General features: G+C 43.8%; 1 protein-coding gene across 2 annotated transcripts in view; it reads left to right on the top strand.

Moving 5' to 3' along the window:
• LOC115140238 (hexokinase-2-like) overlaps nt 1-21,124 on the top strand; it is a 79,650-nt gene that overhangs the window by 22,845 nt on the left and 35,681 nt on the right. The window contains exons 4-6 of one of the 2 annotated variants that reach the window (XM_029678474.2): nt 5,464-5,583; nt 5,721-5,816; nt 18,090-18,189. In XM_029678474.2, coding sequence (XP_029534334.2) covers nt 5,464-5,583; nt 5,721-5,816; nt 18,090-18,189 — 316 coding nt within the window. Of the gene's footprint in view, nt 1-5,463; nt 5,584-5,720; nt 5,817-18,089; nt 18,190-21,124 lie in introns of those variants that run through there. The other variant, XM_065026756.1, reaches the window with a different exon arrangement.

Here is a 21,124-nt window from a genome sequence, read left to right as displayed (position 1 = left end):
GTGACCTCTTAAAGGGCCAATCATGAGTTTAAACAAAAACAAGGCAACCACTCCACCACTGTTTCTGTAAAAAGCTGATGGATGGGGCTGGAGAAATGTAATTAACACACAGACCTATGGATGCAAGGACTGACCATCCATCAAAATTATAGTTTTAACTATGTTATGAGGCTGTAACTGGTTTGTTTACATTTACTTTGTTTACAAACATTGGTGTAAAACATTTTTCCATTTTGGGTTCTGATGGGGTACGAAACTAATAAGCTCATGAGTCATAAGTTATATTCTTCAAGAATCAACAGATACATAAAAAATAAAAAACGTATACATGAATGATATTTATTTTTATTTATTTATTTCACCTTTCTTTAACCAGGTAAGCAAGTTGAGAACAAGTTCTCATTTACAATTGCGACCTGGCCAAGATAAAGCAAAGCAGTTCGACACATACAACGACACAGAGTTACACATGGAGTAAAACAAACATACAGTCAATAATACAGTAAAAAAACAAGTCTATATACAATGTGAGCAAATTAGGTGAGAAGGGAGGTAAAGGCAAAAAAGGCCATGGTGGCAAAGTAAATACAATATAGCAAGTAAAACACTGGAATGGTAGTTTTGCAATGGAAGAATGTGCAAAGTAGAAATAAAAATAATGGGGTGCAAAGGAGCAAAATAAATAAATAAATTAAATACAGTTGGGAAAGAGGTAGTTGTTTGGGCTAAATTATAGGTGGGCTATGTACAGGTGCAGTAATCTGTAAGATGCTCTGACAGTTGGTGCTTAAAGCTAGTGAGGGAGATAAGTGTTTCCAATTTAAGAGATTTTTGTAGTTCGTTCCAGTCATTGGCAGCAGAGAACTGGAAGGAGAGGCGGCCAAAGAAAGAATTGGTTTTGGGGGTGACTAGAGAGATATACCTGCTGGAGCGTGTGCTACAGGTGGGAGATGCTATGGTGACCAGCGAGCTGAGATAAGGGGGACTTTACCTAGCAGGGTCTTGTAGATGACATGGAGCCAGTGGGTTTGGCGACGAGTATGAAGCGAGGGCCAGCCAACGAGAGCGTACAGGTCGCAATGGTGGGTAGTATATGGGGCTTTGGTGACAAAACGGATTGCACTGTGATAGACTGCATCCAATTTGTTGAGTAGGGTATTGGAGGCTATTTTGTAAATGACATCGCCAAAGTCGAGGATTGGTAGGATGGTCAATTTTACAAGGGTATGTTTGGCAGCATGAGTGAAGGATGCTTTGTTGCGAAATAGGAAGCCAATTCTAGATTTAACTTTGGATTGGAGATGTTTGATATGGGTCTGGAAGGAGAGTTTACAGTCTAACCAGACACCTAAGTATTTGTAGTTGTCCACGTATTCTAAGTCAGAGCAGTCCAGAGTAGTGATGTTGGACAGGCGGGTAGGTGCAGGTAGCGATCGGTTGAAGAGCATGCATTTAGTTTTACTTGTATTTAAGAGCAATTGGAGGCCACGGAAGGAGAGTTGTATGGCATTGAAGCTTGCCTGGAGGGTTGTTAACACAGTGTCCAAAGAAGGGCCGGAAGTATACAGAATGGTGTCGTCTGCGTAGAGGTGGATCAGAGACTCACCAGCAGCAAGAGCGACCTCATTGATGTATACAGAGAAGAGAGTCGGTCCAAGAATTGAACCCTGTGGCACCCCCATAGAGACTGCCAGAGGTCCGGACAGCAGACCCTCCGATTTGACACACTGAACTCTATCAGAGAAGTAGTTGGTGAACCAGGCGAGGCAATCATTTGAGAAACCAAGGCTGTCGAGTCTGCCGATGAGGATGTGGTGGTTGACAGAGTCGAAAGCCTTGGCCAGATCAATGAATACGGCTGCACAGTAATGTTTCTTATCGATGGCGGTTAAGATATCGTTTAGGACCTTGAGCGTGGCTGAGGTGCACCCATGACCAGCTCTGAAACCAGATTGCATAGCAGAGAAGGTATGGTGAGATTCGAAATGGTCGGTAATCTGTTTGTTGACTTGGCTTTCGAAGACCTTAGAAAGGCATGGTAGGATAGATATAGGTCTGTAGCAGTTTGGGTCAAGAGTGTCACCCCCTTTGAAGAGGGGGATGACCGCAGCTGATTCTTTGGGAATCTCAGATGACACGAAAGAGAGGTTGAACAGGCTAGTAATAGGGGTGGCAACAATTTCGGCAGATAATTTTAGAAAGAAAGGGTCCAGATTGTCTAGCCCGGCTGATTTGTAGGGGTCCAGATTTTTCAGCTCTTTCAGAACTTCTGCTGAATGGATTTGGGAGAAGGAGAAATGGGGAAGGCTTGGGCGAGTTGCTGTTGGGGGTGCAGTGCTGTTGACCGGGGTAGGAGTTGCCAGGTGGAAAGCATGGCCAGCCGTAGAAAAATGCTTATTGAAATTCTCAATTATGGTGGATTTATCAGTGGTAACAGTGTTTCCTATCTTCAGTGCAGTGGGCAGCTGGGAGGAGGTGTTCTTATTCTCCATGGACTTTACAGTGTCCCAGAACTTTTTAGAGTTAGTGTTGCAGGAAGCAAATTTCTGCTTGAAAAAGCTAGCCTTGGCTTTTCTAACTGCCTGTGTATAACGGTTTCTAGCTTCCCTGAACAGCTGCATATCACGGGGCTGTTCGATGCTAATGCAGAACGCCATAGGATGTTTTTGTGTTGGTTAAGGGCAGTCAGGTCTGGGAGAACCAAGGGCTATATCTGTTCCTGGTTCTAATTTTCTTGAATGGGGCATGTTTATTTAAGATTGTTAGGAAGGCATTTAAAAAAAATATCCAGGCATCCTCTACTGACGGGATGAGATCAATATCCTTCCAGGACACCCCGGCCAGTTCGATTAGAAAGGCCTGCTCGCTGAAGTGTTTCAGGGAGCGTTTTACAGTGATGAGTGGAGGTCGTTTGACCGCTGACCCATTACGGATGCAGGCAATGAGGCAGTGATCGCTGAGATCTTGGTTGAAGACAGCAGAGGTGTATTTAGAGGGGAAGTTGGTTAGGATGATATCTATGAGGGTGCCCGTGTTTAAGGCTTTGGGGGGGTACCTGGTAGGTTCATTGATCATTTGTGTGAGATTGAGGGCAGCAAGTTTAGATTGTAGGATGGCTGGGGTGTTAAGCATGTTCCAGTTTAGGTCGCCTAGCAGCACGAGCTCTGAAGATAGATGGGGGGCAATCAGTTCACATATGGTGTCCAGAGCACAGCTGGGGGCAGAGGGTGGTCTATAGCAGGCGGCAACGGTGAGAGACTTGTTTTTAGAGAGGTGGATTTTTAAAAGTAGAAGTTCAAATTGTTTGGGTACAGACCTGGATAGTAGGACAGAACTCTGCAGGCTATCTTTGCAGTAGATTGCAACACCGCCCCCTTTGGCAGTTCTATCTTGTCTGAAAATGTTGTAGTTTGGAATTAAAATTTCTGAATTTTTGGTGGTCTTCCTAAGCCAGGATTCAGACACAGCTAGAACATCCGGGTTGGCAGAGTGTGCTAAAGCAGTGAAAAGAACAAACTTAGGGAGGAGGCTTCTAATGTTAACATGCATGAAACCAAGGCTATTACGGTTACAGAAGTCATCAAAAGAGAGCGCCTGGGGAATAGGAGTGGAGCTAGGCACTGCAGGGCCTGGATTCACCTCTACATCGCCAGAGGAACATAGGAGGAGAAGAATAAGGGTACGGCTAAAAGCAATAAGAATTGGTCGTCTAGAACGTCTGGAACAGAGAGTAAAAGGCGGTTTCTGGGGGCGATAAAATAGCATCAAGGTATAATGTACAGACAAAGGTATGGTAGGATGTGAATACAGTGGAGGTAAACCTAGGTATTGAGTGATGAAGAGAGATATTGTCTCTAGAAACATCATTGAAACCAGGAGATGTCATTGCATGTGTGGGTGGTGGAACTAATAAGTTGGATAAGGTATAGTGAGCAGGACTAGAGGCTCTACAGTGAAATAAGCCAATAAACACTAACCAGAACAGCAATGGACAAGACATATTGACATTAAGGAGAGGCATCCTTAGTCGAGTGATCAAAAGGGTCCAGGGAGTGGAGAGGTTGGTTTGGGGGTCACGGCGATTTAGACAGCTAGCCAGGACATCGGTAGCAAGCTAGCATAGGATGGAGGTCTGTTGTTAGCCACCTCTTGCGTTCCGTCAGTAGATTAGTGGAGTTCCGTGTTGTAGAGGGGATTAGTCCAAATCACACAACAACAAAAAAATAAAAACAATAGATATAGTTATAGAGGCCCAAGAAGAAACATAATAATAATAAAAATAAATAAATTGTCCGATTGTCTATTCTGAGAGCAGCCGGTAAGACAGCTAACGGTTAGCAGGCCGCAGATGGGCGTTCAGGTAACGTCGCGACGGAGGAGCCAGCCGGATCTCCTTCAGGTAGATAACGTCGGCAGTCTAGTTGTGAAGGCCCGGTGGGGCTCCGCGTAGGCAGTAAAACGGGTCCGGATAGGTGACTGCAGCCCAGGAGTGATTGACGGAGCTCAGGAGTGATTGACGGAGCTGGCTAGCTCCGGAGTAATTGATGTTTGCTCCGGAATCGACGAAAGCAGATAGACACACGGATAGCAGCCAGCTAGCTGTGAGATCCGGGAGTGAATGTCCAGAGAGCAGTTGAAATCCAGGGACATGGAGAGAAAAATCGGTCCGGTATGTTCCGTTCCGAGCCGCGCTGCGCCGTACAAAACTGGCGATAGATTTTCGAGTTAAAGGATAGCTGATGACCACAAACCGTGGTTAGCTGAATACTAACGAGTTGCCAGTAAAGAAGCTAACTAGCTTCTGATTAGCTTCTGGCTAGCTCCTGGCTAGCTTCTTGGAGTTTCTGGCTAGCTTCTGGCTAGCTTCTTGGAGGATTGCAGATTTGAGGTAAATAATACGTATTTATACATATCAATTGGTGAGGCAGGTTGCAGGAGAGTGTATTGAAGATGAGTTGATGGAAAATAAAAATAAAATGTACGTGAAAAAAGTTGTAAATATATATATATATACACGACACGACAAGACAAGGACAAAAGACGTCTGAACTGCTATGCCATCTCGGGCATATGTATGTAGCAACTGCTGATTGTCCCTTTAAACACTGCCTCATCGTTCAGACCAAGCAGTATCAATGTCGGTAGGTCTGATTTATGACATTTGTATAACATCGCTAACTTTGATGCTGGGAAGAACATCTGGTTCTGGAATAGGGGTTTCATAGGTATTTCTATTTCGAACTGTGTTGGGTAAAGACAACATTCTGGGTGTTCAATAAGGGTTGAGGTTGGTAATGGCTTTTATGTCATATATGTCATATTTGACCATAACATCATAATTTCGCTAAAATACGAGAAAAATGGGGTGGGAAAAACCATAAATCATATCAATGAACTGAAGGGATTACTAGCACATTGACCAGTTTGCTGATGTATGTTAACACCCCGCTGTTTCGCCCTTAGCTCTTCGACCATATTGCTGAGTGTCTTGCTAACTTCCTGGAGAAGCTGGGGATCAAGAACCAGAAGCTTCCTCTGGGCTTCACCTTCTCCTTCCCCTGCCAGCAGACCAAACTGGATGAGGTGAGGAATAAGGAGGTTCACTATTGAGGACCGCATTTGAAATTTCAAGAGAAAAATGGAACTGTGATTTGGAGGTTTGAGCCTTCAGAATGATCCAGAAGTTGTCATTGTCTGTGTGCGTGTGTATGTTCATGCAGAGTATTCTGGTGTCATGGACCAAGGGCTTCAAGTCGCATGGGGTGGAAGGGAGAGATGTGGTCAGCCTTCTGAGGAAAGCCATTATAAAGAGAGGGGTGAGTCAGTGGAAAATGAATGGGCCAAGGTTATGCACCAGTGGCAGCACTCTCTGTGCCTACCACCTTGCCACATCATGCCTTTTTCCTTCCATACAGATAATGTATGGCCTCGTAGCAAACTCCCAGACATTGTGTGCTACAAAGGTAATCTGACCTATATAGGTTATGCTGAAAGTAACAGGCCAGCGACATTAAGATAAACTGAAACCCAGTGTTTATTCAAGTTTAGAAAGAGACCATCACACTCAACCCACCAATATCAAGCAAAAAGATATGCCATACAAATATACAGTACCAGTCAAACATTGTATAATAGTGAAGACATCAAAACTAGGAAATAACACACATGGAATACTGTAGTAACCAAAAAAGTGTTCAACGAATCAAAATGTATTTTAGATTCTTCAAAGTAGCAATCCTTTGCCTTGATGACAGCTTTGCACACTCTTGGCATTCTCTTGACCAGCTTCACCTGGAATGCTTTTCCAACAGTCTTGAAGGAGTTCCCACATATGCTGAGCACTTGTTGGCTGCTTTTCTTTCACTCTGCGGTCCAACTCATCCCAAACCATCTCTATTGGGTTGAGGTCGGGTGATTGTGGAGGCCAGGTCATCTGACACAGCACTCCATCACTCTCCTTCTTAGTAAAATAGCCCTTACACAGCCTGGAGCTGTGTTGGGTCATTGTCCTGTTGAAAAACAAATGATAATCCCACGAAGCGCAAACCAGATGGGATGGCGTATCGCTGCAGAATGCTGTGGTAGCCATGCTAATTAAGTGTGCCTTGAATTTTAAATAAATCACAGACAGTGTCACCAGCAAAGCACCCCCACAGCATCACACCTCCTCCTCCTTGCTTCACGGTGGGAACCACACATGCAGAGATCATCCGTTCACCTACTCTGCATCTCACAAAGACAGGGCGGTTGGAACCAAAAATCTCAAATTTGGACTCATCAGACCAAAGGAGAGATTTCCACCGGTCTAATGTCCATTGCTTGTGTTTCTTGGCCAAAGCAAGTCTCTTCTTCTTATTGGTATCCTTTAGTAGTGGTTTCTTTAACCATGAAGGCCTGATTCACGCAGTCTCCTCTGAACAGTTGATGTTGAGATGTCTGTTACTTGAACTCTGTGATGCAATTATTTGGGCTGGTAACTCTGCTGCAGAGGAGAAGTTCATTAGAGGTAATTCTGGGTCTTTCTTTCCTGTGGTGGTCCTCATGAGAGCCAGTTTCATCATGGTCGCAAGAACCATCAAGCCCTGCAATTTAAGAAACTTTCAAAGTTCTCTTTGTTTATTTGAGCTGTTCTTGCCATAATATGGACTTGGTCTTTTACCAAATGGGGCTATCTTCTGTATACCACCCGTACCTTGTCACAACATAACTGATTGGCTCAAACGCATTAAGAAGGAAAGAAATACCACAAATTAACTTGTACAAGGCACACCTGTTAATTGAAATGCATTCCAGGTGACTACCTCATGAAGCTGGTTGAGAGAATGCCAAGAGTGTGCAAAGCTGTCAGAGGCAAAGGGTTTGACTTTGAATAATCTCAAATATAAAATCTAGTTTGATTTGTTTTAACACTTCTTTTTGGTTAGTACATGATTCCATATGTGTTATTTCATAGTTTTGATGTCTTCTTATTATACAATGTAGAAAATAGTAAAAATAAAGACAAACCTTTGAGTAGGTGTGTTAACTTGACTGGTACTGTATAATAAATCCAATAAATTAAGATTTTATAACACAAAAGAGAAATAACAACAAGGTTTTTGTTTTTGCAATTTTTCTATTTTATAACATCACACTCTGAATAATGCTTGTTAGTAGCTGACATGTCTGTGTGACCATGCTTAAATAAATGACAGCACTGATGAACCTTGGAGTATTTACCCATTTTGTATGGAACATTAAGTCAAACTCTTCATACTGAGCTTTACAGTAGTTATCCTTTCATGTCTTAAGGTGTATTCAAAACTCGAGGGGGGGGGGATAAGTCATAGGGCGCAGGTAATCTAGCGGTTAGAGCGTTGGGCCAGGTGTACGTAACCCTAAGGTGCTGTACTACTTTGGCTGACCCTATAAAACACATTTTACTGCACCCATTTGGTGTGACAATAAAACATATTTCTTTTATAGCCCACTCTGTGATGGCTATTATGGGAATGTGCTGTGTGTGTGTATGTACACACAGTGCGTTTGGAAAGTATTCAGGCCCCTTAACTTTTTACCGTTGTGGAAATTCTTAAACAGGGACACTCAAAGTACATTTTAAATGAATCATTGTTTGTCAGCGAGCTGGAGAGTTTCCAACAAACTTAATGCACCATAGTGAATATCTGTCAGAAGCTCTGCTAGGGCAGTCCCAGCAGTTGTCTGTGTATAAGACAAGTTATATTTGCATGATTTAGCATAATTAATTCATCATTACCGTTTTGTTTCATTCATAATGCCGACCAATACTGACTGGTTCATAACATGTGACATACCAATACCTCACGAGGCTTCTTCTCTTTAAGCTGAGACCTTGACATATTAAGTTGTCAAAACAAGGTCTAGGCGTACTGCCAAATTGCAGATACTGATAAGTGAGGATTTGTTCAGTCAGTCACTTGCTGTTATTAGAACAGCACATGTATAAAAAGTCCATCGCATTACAGCCTTGTTCTAAAATGGATTACATACATTTTTTCCTCATCAATATACACCAAACGCCCCATTAGGACAAAGCGAAAACGGGTTACATTTTTTTAACTTGACAAATGTATTAATAATAAAGAGCAGACACCAAATTTCATAATTATTCAGACCCTTTGCTATGAGACTCAAGTGAGCTCAGGTGCATCCTGTTTCCATTGATCATCCTTGATGTTTCTACAACTTGATTGTGGTCTACCTGTGGTAAATTCAAATGATATGACATGATTTGGACAGGCACACCTGTCTGTATAAGTTCACACAGTTGACAGTGTATGTCAGAGCAAAAATCAAGCCGGACAATTGGAAGGAATTGTCAGTAGAACTCCGAGACAGGATTGTGTCGAGGCACAGATCTGGGGAAGGTTACCAACAAATTTCTGCAGCATTGAAGTTCGCCAAGAACACAGTGGCCACAATCATTCTTAAATGGAAGAAGTTTCGAACCATCAAGACTCTTCCTAGGGCTGGCTGCACGGTGATCATCTCAAGGATGATCACTGGAAACAGGATGCACCTGAGCTCAATTTCGAGTCCCATAGCAAATGGTTTGAATACTTCTGTAAATAAGGTATTTGTTTTTTACTTTTAATAAATGTGCAAACATTTCTAACAATATTTTTTGTTTTGTCATTATGGGGTATTGTGTGTAGATTGAGGGGGGGAAAATAATTTAATCAATTTTAGAACAAGGCTGTATTGTAACAAAATGTGGGAAAAGTCAAGGGGTCTAAATACTTTCCGAAGGCACTGTATATGTACAGTACCAGTCAAACGTTTGGACACCTTCTCATTCCAGTGTTTGTCTTTATTTGTTTATTTTCTACATTGTAGAATAATAGTGAAGATATCAGAACTATGAACTAAAATATGGAATCATGTAGTTACCAAAAAAGGTGTTAAAGAAATCAGTAAATTGTGTATTTGAGTTTCTTCAAAGTAGCCACCCTTTGCCTTGATGAGCACACTCTTGGCATTCTCTCAACCAGCTTCATGGAGGACAGTCCATCATTACATGAAGGTCAGTCAAAATGGTGCTGAGAGGGCAGCTGTTCTTCTAGCCCCTAGGCAACTTTGCAGTATTTTTATTTTTGTGTTTTTTCTTACATTATTAGGTCAGAAACTTGTTATTACGTACAGCGCGGAAGAACTTTTGGATATCAGAGCGGTGGTAACTTACCAGCATTACGATAAGGTATACGATTTCCCGAATCGGATCCTTTGTTCGTACCCACGAGGGCAATAGAACTGTTTCCAAAGGCTGATCCAAAACACCGCTGGCGGAGTAGAGGTACTCAGAGTGGACATCCAAGTATATTACTCGCTAATGTTCAGTCTCTGGACAATAAAGTTGATGAGCTGAGGGCATGGATTTCCTTGCAGAGAGACATCTGGGATTGTAACATGCTCTGTTTCACAGAAACATGTCTCTCCGTACAGCCAGTTGGGTTCTCAGTTCAACCCGCAGACAGGATTAAATCTCTTCGGGAAGAAGGAGGGCGGGGATGTATGTTTCATGATTAACTACTCATGGTGTGATTATGATAATATATAGGAACTCAAGTTTTTTTTCCCGACCTAGAATACCTCAATCAAATGCCAATCCTATTACCTCCCAAGAGAATTCTCTTCGGTTAGTCACAGCCGTGTATATTCCCCCTCAAGCCGATACCACGGCAGCCCTCGAAGAACTTCACTGGACTTTATGCAAACTGGAAACCACATATCCTGAGGACGCATTTATTGAAGCTGGGGATTTGAACAAAGCAAATTTTAGGAAGATGCAGTACTGAAGTACAATGGCTTGTGAAAGTATTCACCCCCTTGGCATTTTTCATATTTTGTTGCCTTACACCTGGAATTAAAATGTATTTTGGGGGGGTTTGTGTAATTGGATTTACACAACATGCGTACCACTTTGAAGATGCAAGATAGTGTTTGTGAAACAAACAAGAAATAAGACAAAAAAACTTGAGTGTGCATAACTATTCACTCCCTCAAAGTCAATAGCTTGTAGAGACACCTTTTGCAGCAATTACAGCTGCAAGTCTCTTGGTATGTCTCTATAAGCTTGGCACATCTAGCCACTGGGATTTTTGCCCATTCTTCAAGGTACAACTGCTCCAGCTCCTTCGAGTTGGATGGGTTCCTGCTGGTGTACATCAATCTTTAAGTCATACCACAGATTCTCAATTGGATTGAGGTCTAGGCTTTTGACTAGGTCATTCCAAGACTTTTAAATGTTTCCCCTTAAACCACTCGAGTGTTGCTTTAGCAGTATGCTTAGGGTCATTGCCCTGCTGGAAGGTGAACCTATGTCCCAGTCTCAAATATCTGGAAGACTGAAACAGGTTTCCCGCAAGAATGTCCCTGTATTTAGCACTATCCATCATTCCTTAAATTCTGACCAGTTTCCCAGTCCCTGCTGATGAAAAACAGCCCCACTGCTTGATGCTGCCACCATGCTTCACTGTGGGGAGTGTTCTCGGGTGATGGGGTGTTGAGTTTGCACCAGACATAGCATTTTCCTTGATGGACAAAAAGCTCAAAGTCAGTCTCATCTGACCAGAGTACCTTCTTCCACATGCTTGGGGAGTCTCCCACATGCCTTTTGGCAAACACCATTTTTTTTAAACAATGGCTTTTTCTGGCCGCTCTGTGCAGTGTACAGCTTAAGGTGGTCCTGTGAACAGATACTCCAATCTTCGCTGTGGAGCTTTGCAACTCCTTCAGGTTTATCTTTGGTCTTATCGTTGACTCTGTTTAATGCCCTCCTTGACTGGTCCGTGAGTTTTGGTGGGTGGGCCCTCTCTTGGCAGATTTGTGGTGGTGCCATAATCTTTCAATTTTTCAATGGTGTTCCGTAGGATGTTCAAGGTTTCTGGTATTTTTTTTATAACCCAACCCTGATTTGTACTTCTCCACAACTTTGTCCCTGACCTGTTTGGAGAGCTCCTTGGTCTTCATAGTGCCGCTTGCTTGCTTGCTGGTGCCCCTTGCTTAGAGGTGTTGCAGACTCTGGGGCCTTTCAGAACAGGTGTAGATATCCTGAGATCATGTGATACTTAGATTGCACACGTGGACTTTAAATAATTATGTGACTTCTGAAAGTAATTGGTTGCACCAGATCTTATTTAGGGGCTTCATAGCAAAGGGGGTGAATACATATGCATGCACCACTTTTCCATTTTTTATGTGAATTTTTTTTCAACTTTTTCACTTCACCAATTTGGACTATTTTGTATGTCCATTACATAAAATCCAAATAAAAATCAATTGAAATTACAGGTTGTAATGCATCAAAATAGGAAAAAACGCCAAGGGGGATGAACTTTTGCAAGGCACTGTACCCATTCAATGCTGGTCTGACCAATCGGAATCAATACTTCAATATTGTTTTTATCACGAGGGCTAGGATATGTTCCGGGTAGCCTCTGAGAATAACATTGAATACCCTGATACGGTGACTGAGTTTATCAGGAAGTGTACAGGAGATGTGACTGACCATTAAAACCTACCCTAACCAGAAACCGTGGATAGATGGCAGCATTTGTGCCAAACAAAGCGAGAAACCACTGCATTTAACCATGGCAAGATGACTGGGAATATGGTTGAATACAAACAGGGTTGTTATTCCCTCTGTAAGGCAATCACATGCAAAATGTCAGTATAGAGACAGAGTGGAGTAGCAATTCAATGTCTCATACACGAGACGTATGTGTCAGGGTCTACAGACAATCACGAACTACAAAATGAAAACCAGCCACATCGGACACCAACGTCTTGCTTCCAGATAAGCTAAACACCTTTTTCGCCTGCTTTGAGGATAACACTACCAAGGACTGTAGGTTCTGCTTCTCCGTGGCCAACATGATTAAAACATTTAAGCTTGTTAACCCTCGCAAGGCTGCCGTGCCAGATGGCATCCCTAGCCTGTCCACCAAGCATGCACAGACCAGCTGGCTGGAGTGTTTACTTACATATTCAATCTCCCTGTCCCAGTCTGCTGTCCCCACATGCTTCAAGATGGCCACCATTTTTCCTGTACCCAAGAAAGCAAAGGTACCTGAACTAAATGTCTATTGCCCCATTGCATCCACTTCTGTCATTAGGAAGTGCTTTGAGAGACTAGTCATGGATCATATCACCACTACCTTACCTGACACCCTATACCCACTTCAATTTGCATACCGCCTCAATAGATCCACAGACGATACAATCTCCATCGCACTGCACTATCCCATCTGGACAAGAGGAAAACCTAAGTAAGAATGCTGTTCATTGACTATAGATCAGAATTCAGCACCTTAGTACCCTCCAATCTCATCATTAAGCTCGGGGCCCTGGGTCTGAACCCTGCCCTGTGCAACTGGGTCCTGGACTTCCTGACAGGCCACCCCCAGGTGGTGAAGGTAGGAAACATCGCCACTTTGCTGATCCTCAACACTGTGGCCCCATAGGGTTGCGTGCTCAGCCCCCTCCTGTACTCCCTGTTCACCCATGACTGCGTGTCCACGTCATTGTGCAGACACAACAGTAGTATTCTTGATTACCATCAATGACGAGACAGCCTACAGGGAGGTGGTAAGGGCTCTGAGTGTGGTGCCATGAAAAAAATAACCTCTCACTTCGTCAAAACAAAGGAGCTGATCATGGACTTCAGGAAACAGCAAAGGGAGCACCCCCCTTTCCACATCAACGGGACCGCAGTGGAGAAGGTGGAAAGCTTCAAGTTCCTCGGTGTACACATCACTGACAAACTGAAATGGTCCACCCACACAGACAGTGTGGTGAACAAGGCGCAACAGAGAAATGTTAGATATTACTTGTTCGACATCACTGCACTGTTGGAGCTACAAACTCAAGCATTTCGCTATACCCGCAATAACATCTGCTAAACATGTATGTGACCAATAAAATTTGATTTCAATGAGAAAAATTAAGAACTTAACATTTCTTCAAGTGCAGTCCCAAAAACCATCAAGCGCTATTCCCACTAAGCGCGAACTAGATGGGATATCATTTGTTTTTCAACAGTACAATGACCCAAAACACAGCTCCAGGCTGTGTAAGGGCTATTTTGACCAAGAAGGAGAGTGATTGAGTGCTCCATCATATGAACTGGCCTCCACAATCACCTGACCTCAACCCAACTGAGAGGGTTTGTGATGAGTTGGACCGCAGTATAATTGCACAAGGCGAGGCCCAAATGCAGACACAGGAGGCAGATGGTTGAGCTCAGATATTTATTGCACCAAAAGGGTTAGGCAAAAAGGCAGGTTGGGGAAAGGTGATGGTTCATAAACCAGGTCAGAGTCCAAGGGGATAGGCAGGCTAGAGGTTAGGCAGGCGGACCACAGGTTAGAGTGGTCAGGTAGGCGGATTCGGCGTCAGGACCGACAAGGGTCAAAACCATGAGGGCCAGGAAAAAACAGACTGGGAAAAATAGGAGCTAGGAGAAACGCTGGTTGACTTGGCAAAACAAGATGGACTGGCACAGAGAGAAACACAGGGATCAATACATCGGGGACTAATGATTGGGGACTAATCACCAAGACAGGTGAAATAGATGAAGGCATAACAGTACCCCCCCCCCCCCCCTCTAGGGACGCCACCTGGGTGACCGGGATTTCGGTGGTGAAAGTTGGCGATGAGGGCCGGGTCCAGGATGTCTCTAGCGGGAACCCAGCACCTCTCCTCCGGGCCGTAACCATCCCAGTCAACCAAGTACTGGAAACCCCTGCCCCGTGGTCGAACACCCAGGAGGCATTTCACTGTGTATGCCAGATGGCCATCGATGACGGGGGGAATGGGCCTGGAGACAGACGACTAAGGGCTGTGAGACACAGGATTAATCCTAGACACATGGAAAGTTGTGTGAATACGGAGGGTACAGGGTAACACAAGATGGACAGCAGTGGAACTAAGGACCCTAGAGATGGGAAAAGGACCAATGAGATGGGGGGAACAGTTTGCGGGACTCCACTCGAAGGTGCAGGTCCCGAGTGGAAAGCGCCATACCCTCTTCCCAATGCGGTAGCGGGGAGCTGGAGTCCGGCGACGGTCCACTTGTCGACGATACCTAAAGTTGGTCTTGAAAAGTGCCGCTTGAGCTCTTCTCCAGGTACATCGACAGTGGAGGACAAACATCTGGGCCGAGGGTATGTGGACCTCTTGCTCTGGGAAGAGTGGAGGTTGATACCCCATAGAGCACTCAAAACGGGAGAGTCCTGTGGCTGAACAGGGAAGGGTGTTCCGAGCATACTCCACCCAGACCAGTTGTCGACTCCAGGTAGTGGGGTTGGTTGAGACCAGGCATCTTATGGTGGTTTCTAGGTCCTGGTTAGCTCGCGCCGACTGGCCGTTGGATTGGGGATGGAATCCGGAGGACAGGCTGGTCAACAACCCAATAAGGGTGCAGAAATGGGTGGCCTTGGAGAACCGGTCCACTACCGTCAGAATGACAATGTTGCCATCAGATGGAGGGAGCCCAGTGACCAAGTATACAAAGTATACAAGCGGTGGACACTTTTCCCGTGCTTTTAGGGCCCATAATGCAATTCTTCAATTCTTCCGGAAATGGGTATGGCTTCACAACGGTTTCAGATTTGAAGAAAATGACGGAAAATATGCAGCCGAAGTCCAACAAGATCGGATACAAATTAATTTCTTTAACTACTTATGCCAAACATTAAAATGTTGAGTAATGTAATAAAGTCATGATTTAAATCAATTACATTACATGTTATGTTGGCTGACAATTTGTTAGCTACACTATCCTTACGAACCGCATAGCATTACAGCAGTATGTACCGGTATGCTAGTTACCTAATGTGAGTTGGCTACTAATACATCGAACATGCCATGCAGTATATTAACTACAGTGCCTTGCGAAAGTATTCGGCCCCCTTGAACTTTGCGACCTTTTGCCACATTTCAGGCTTCAAACATAAAGATATAAAACTGTATTTTTTTGTGAAGAATCAACAACAAGTGGGACACAATCATGAAGTGGAACGACATTTATTGGATATTTCAAACTTTTTTAACAAATCAAAAACTGAAAAATTGGGCGTGCAAAATTATTCAGCCCCTTTACTTTCAGTGCAGCAAACTCTCTCCAGAAGTTCAGTGAGGATCTCCGAATGATCCAATGTTGACCTAAATGACTAATGATGATAAATACAATCCACCTGTGTGTAATCAAGTCTCCATATAAATGCACCTGCACTGTGATAGTCTCAGAGGTCTGATAAAAGTGCAGAGAGCATCATGAAGAACAAGGAACACACCAGGCAGGTCCGAGATACTGTTGTGAAGAAGTTTAAAGCCGGATTTGGATACAAAAATATTTCCCAAGCTTTAAACATCCCAAGGAGCACTGTGCAAGCGATAATATTGAAATGGAAGGAGTATCAGACCACTGCAAATCTACCAAGACCTGGCCGTCCCTCTAAACTTTCAGCTCATACAAGGAGAAGACTGATCAGAGATGCAGCCAAGAGGCCCATGATCACTCTGGATGAACTGCAGAGATCTACAGCTGAGGTGGGAGACTCTGTCCATAGGACAACAATCAGTCGTATATTGCACAAATCTGGCCTTTATGGAAGAGTGGCAAGAAGAAAGCCATTTCTTAAAGATATCCATAAAAAGTGTCGTTTAAAGTTTGCCACAAGCCACCTGGGAGACACACCAAACATGTGGAAGAAGGTGCTCTTGTCAGATGAAACCAAAATGGAACTTTTTGGCAACAATGCGAAACGTTATGTTTGGCGTAAAAGCAACACAGCTCATCACCCTGAACACAACATCCCCACTGTCAAACATGGTGGTGGCAGCATCATGGTTTGGGCCTGCTTTTCTTCAGCAGGGACAGGGAAGATGGTTAAAATTGATGGGAAGATGGATGGAGCCAAATACAGGACCATTCTGGAAGAAAACCTGATGGAGTCTGCAAAAGACCTGAGACTGGGACGGAGATTTGTCTTCCAACAAGACAATGATCCAAAACATAAAGCAAAATCTACAATGGAATGGTTCAAAAATAAACATATCCAGGTGTTAGAATGGCCAAGTCAAAGTCCAGACCTGAATCCAATCGAGAATCTGTGGAAAGAACTGAAAACTGCTGTTCACAAATGCTCTCCATCCAACCTCACTGAGCTCGAGCTGTTTTACAAGGAGGAATGGGAAAAAATGTCAGTCTCTCGATGTGCAAAACTGATAGAGACATACCCCAAGCGACTTACAGCTGTAATCGCAGCAAAAGGTGGCGCTACAAAGTATTAACTTAAGGGGGCTGAATAATTTTGCACGCCCAATTTTTCAGTTTTTGATTTGTTAAAAAAGTTTGAAATATCCAATAAATGTTGTTCCACTTCATGATTGTGTCCCACTTGTTGTTGATTCTTCACAAAAAAATACAGTTTTATATCTTTATGTTTGAAGCCTGAAATGTGGCAAAAGGTCACAAAGTTCAAGGGGGCCGAATACTTTCGCAAGGCACTGTATATGCTAACTACGCAGCTTTTATTTACTTGATTATTCACTTCATTCTTAGCTAAGTGGTATAGTCGTTGTGCCTTCTCAATGGACATTGTTAATTCTGGCCATCTACTCTGATTTCAGAGCACTCTCTTCTGAGTGTTCCAGAGCGCAGAATAACTGAATTTATGAACACTCAAAACCTGTTGAATGCGGCTGATGTCTGTAAACGTTGGCAAAAAAAGCATTATTTTGCCAGCAGTACATTTACAGTCACCAACGCTCTGAATAACATGAAAACAGCCTAATCAGCTCTGTTTGGGCAAGTAAAATGGTCAGAGTGAGGTGTTCTCTCATTTGTGTCTGGGTGTAGTTGGGAGGTCAAAACGCTTGGATCAACTCTACTCCTCAGCCAGAGCGTCCAGTGTGTGCTCTAATCTGATACTGCTCTGGATTTTCAAATGCTCAGAGGGCACTCTGGCACTCCAGATTGAATTTACGAATACACCCAAAATCGTAAGCTAGCAAGAGGTTGCATAGCAACAGCATCAATTTCCGATACAGGGAAAATGCTAATACGCTCAACTGAAACTATACTGTTCATAGCATGTTTTTCAAATGCTAAATGATCTGAAATTGATTGTGTAGCTTATCGAAGATGTTTTGGACATGAAGCACGACATGCATGAGATTTGTGCCACAAATGCTAAAATGTGTGGATTTGGAAACAGTCACAGGGTAACTAAATCAAAGCATGGATTGCTGTCATAACTTGTCCATAGACTACTTACAGGGTTAGGAAACCAATATGTCATTTGTGTATGATTTAGATTGGCTGCTAATAACGGACCATTAGTATTGATCTAGGATCAGTTTTGACATTTAGATGACAATTAATAAGATCACATGGACATGATGGACCTGATCCTAGAACTGCACTACTACCCTGATCACAACCTGTATCTTTACTTGTTGATCTTCATAGGTGTTGCGTCATGCGTAATGATGTCAATCACAGCACACTGGCTACTAGGTAAGTCACTTGATAAGTTAATTATGTCCTGTTTATTTCTTTCTAGGACTTTGACATTGACATTGTGTTGGTGATCAACGACACTGTGGGCACCATGATGACCTGTGGATACGATGACCATCACTGTGAAATAGGCCTAATTGTAGGTGAGTCTCACTAGGATCCTGTTGCATGTACAGTGGGGAGAACAAGTATTTGATACACTGCCGAATTTGCAGGTTTTCCTACTTAAAGTATGTAGAGGTCTGTAATTTTTATCATAGGTACACTTCAACTGTGAGAGACGGAATCTAAAACAAAAATCCAGAAAATAACATTGTATGATTTTTAAGTAATAAATTAGCATTTTATTGCATGACAATAAAATACCAACCAGTAAGAATTCCGGCTCTCACAGACCTGTTAGTTTTTCTTTAAGAAGCCCTTTAAGAAGCCCTCCTGTTCTCCACTCATTACCTGAATTAAAAGACTCGTTACCTGACTCGTTACTCGTTACCTGACTCGTTACTCGTTACCTGTATAAAAGACACCTGTCCACACACTCAATCAAACAGACTCCGACCTCTCCACAATGGCCAAGACCAATGAGCTGTGTAAGGACATCAGGGATAAAATTGTAGACCTGCACAAGGCTGGGATGGGCTACAGGACAATAGGCAAGCAGCTTGGTGAGAAGGTAACAACTGTTGGCTCAATTATTAGAAAATGGAAGAAGTTCAAGATGACGGTCAATCACCCTTGGTCTCGGGCTCCATGCAAGATCTCACCTCGTGGGGCATCAATGATCATGAGGAAGGTGAAGGATCAGCCCAGAACTACACGGCAGGACCTGGTCAATGACCTAAAGAGAGCTGGGACCACAGTTTCAAAGAAAACCATTAGTAACACACTACGCCGTCATGGATTAAAATTCTGCAGCGCACGCAAGGTCCCCCTGCTCAAGCCAGCGCATGTCCAGGCCCGTCTGAAGTTTGCCAATGACCATCTGGATGATCCAGAGGAGGAATGGGAGATGGTCATGTGGTCTGATGAGACAAAAATAGAGCTTTTTGGTCTAAACTCCACTCGCCGTGTTTGGAGGCCATCCCAACCGTGAAGCATGGAGGTGGGAACATCATTCTTTGGGGATGCTTTTCTGCAAAGGGGACAGGACGACTGCACCGTATTGAGGGGAGGATGGAAGGGGCCATGTATTGCGAGATCTTGGCCAACAGCCTCCTTCCCTCAGTAAGAGCATTGAAGATGGGTCGTGGCTGGGTCTTCCAGCATGACAACGACCCGAAACACACAGCCAGGGCAACTAAGGAGTGGCTCCGTAAGAAGCATCTCAAGGTCCTGGAGTGGCCTAGCCAGTCTCCAGACCTGAACCCAATGGAAAGTCTTTGGAGGGAGCTGTAAGTCCGTATTTCCCAGCGACAGCCCCGAAACCTGAAGGATCTGGAGAAGGTCTGTATGGAGGAGTGGGCCAAAATCCCTGCTGCAGTGTGTGCAAACCTGGTCAAGAACTACAGGAAACTTATGATATCTGTAATTGCAAACAAAGGTTTCTGTACCAAATATTAAGTTCTGCTTGTCTGATGTATCAAATACTTATGTCATGCAATAAAATGCAAATTAATGACTTAAAAATCATACAATGTGATTTTCTGGATTTTGTTTTAGATTCCGTCTCTCACAGTTGAAGTGTACCTATGATAAAAAATTACAGACCTCTACATGCTTGTAAGTAGGAAACACTGCTGATTTTGCAGGTTATCAAATGTTCTCCCCACTGTATATGGGGATTAGTGAAAATGTGTGACATAGCATAGTAGGGTTGGGTGTCTGATTTGACAGACAACGGTTTAGCCTATTTGAACTTGACTGGCGCCTCGCAGTGGCAGCGAACAGCACGAGTGACATTCCAAATATTTTTCCTATTTGCCATAACCCATTTCAATAAATGTTATATACATTTACATTTTAGTCATTTAGCAAACAATCTTATCCAGAGCGACTTAAAGTTAGTGCATTCATCTTAAGATGGCTAGGTTGGACAACAAAATACTGTATCTCAGTCATTCCTCAATAAAGTAGCTATCAGCAAAGTCAGAACTAGTCGGGAGGGAAATCAAGTTCGTGCAGGGGTTTGATGGCACAAGCGGGGAGCCCATCCAAAAGCGTGTTGCAGTAGATGACAAGTGCCTGGGTTAGGGAAAGGGGGATACTTAGTCAGTTGTACAACTGAATGCCTTCAACTGAAATGTGTCTTCTGCATTTACCCCAACCCCTCTGAATCACAGAGGTACGGGGGCTGCCTAGACATCCACGTCTTTGGCGCCTGGGGAACAGTGGGTTAACTGCCTTGCTCAGGGCAGAATGACAGCTCGGGATTCGATCCAGCAACCTTTTGGTTACTGGCCCAAGGCTCTAACCACTAGGCTACCTGCTGCCACTAGGACCTGTGCCGCTTCCTGTGTGAGGTAGGGTTGTACCCGAAGAATGTTGTAGAGCAGAGTCACTGAGTTTGAGATTTGCAGAGAACGCCAGGGTGTTGTCCACGGTCACACCAAGGTTCTTTGCTCTACGGGAGGGGGACAGTCTTGAATCCTGACTGGTTTGGGTCAAGAAGATTGTTCTGAGAAGATAGCGAGAGAGTTGGTCAGAGACTGCGCGCTGAAGTGTAATGGAAAGACAATGAATGGATACCAGTCTGTAGTGTGACGTCAGAGGGGTCGAGTGTTGGTTTTGAGGTGGGGAGCGACTCTGGCCATTTTGAAGGCAGAGGACGCAGCTAGTGGTCAGGGATGAGTTGATGAGAGAAGTGAGGAGTGGGAGAAGGTCCCCAGACATCTGGAGGAGGGGATAGGGTCGAACAGGCAGGTTGTTGGTCGGCCGGACCTCACTAGTCGCAGGATTTCATCTGGAGAGAGAGGGGAGAAAGAAGTCAAGGCGTAGGGTAGTTGTGTGAGTGGGACCAGTGGACTCAATAGGCTGAGTGAATGAGGAGCGGATGTCATCAACTTTCTTTTCAAAGTAGTTGACAAAGTCGTAGGGAGGGATTGGAGAATTAAGGAGGGAAAAGGTGGAAAATAGTTTCCT

The sequence above is a fragment of the Oncorhynchus nerka genome, linkage group LG13 (genome assembly GCF_034236695.1).
Source record: "Oncorhynchus nerka isolate Pitt River linkage group LG13, Oner_Uvic_2.0, whole genome shotgun sequence".
Taxonomy (NCBI): domain Eukaryota; kingdom Metazoa; phylum Chordata; class Actinopteri; order Salmoniformes; family Salmonidae; genus Oncorhynchus; species Oncorhynchus nerka.
The sequence above is the reverse complement of the archived record's forward strand: the minus strand, read 5'-3'. Positions and strand labels throughout refer to the sequence as shown.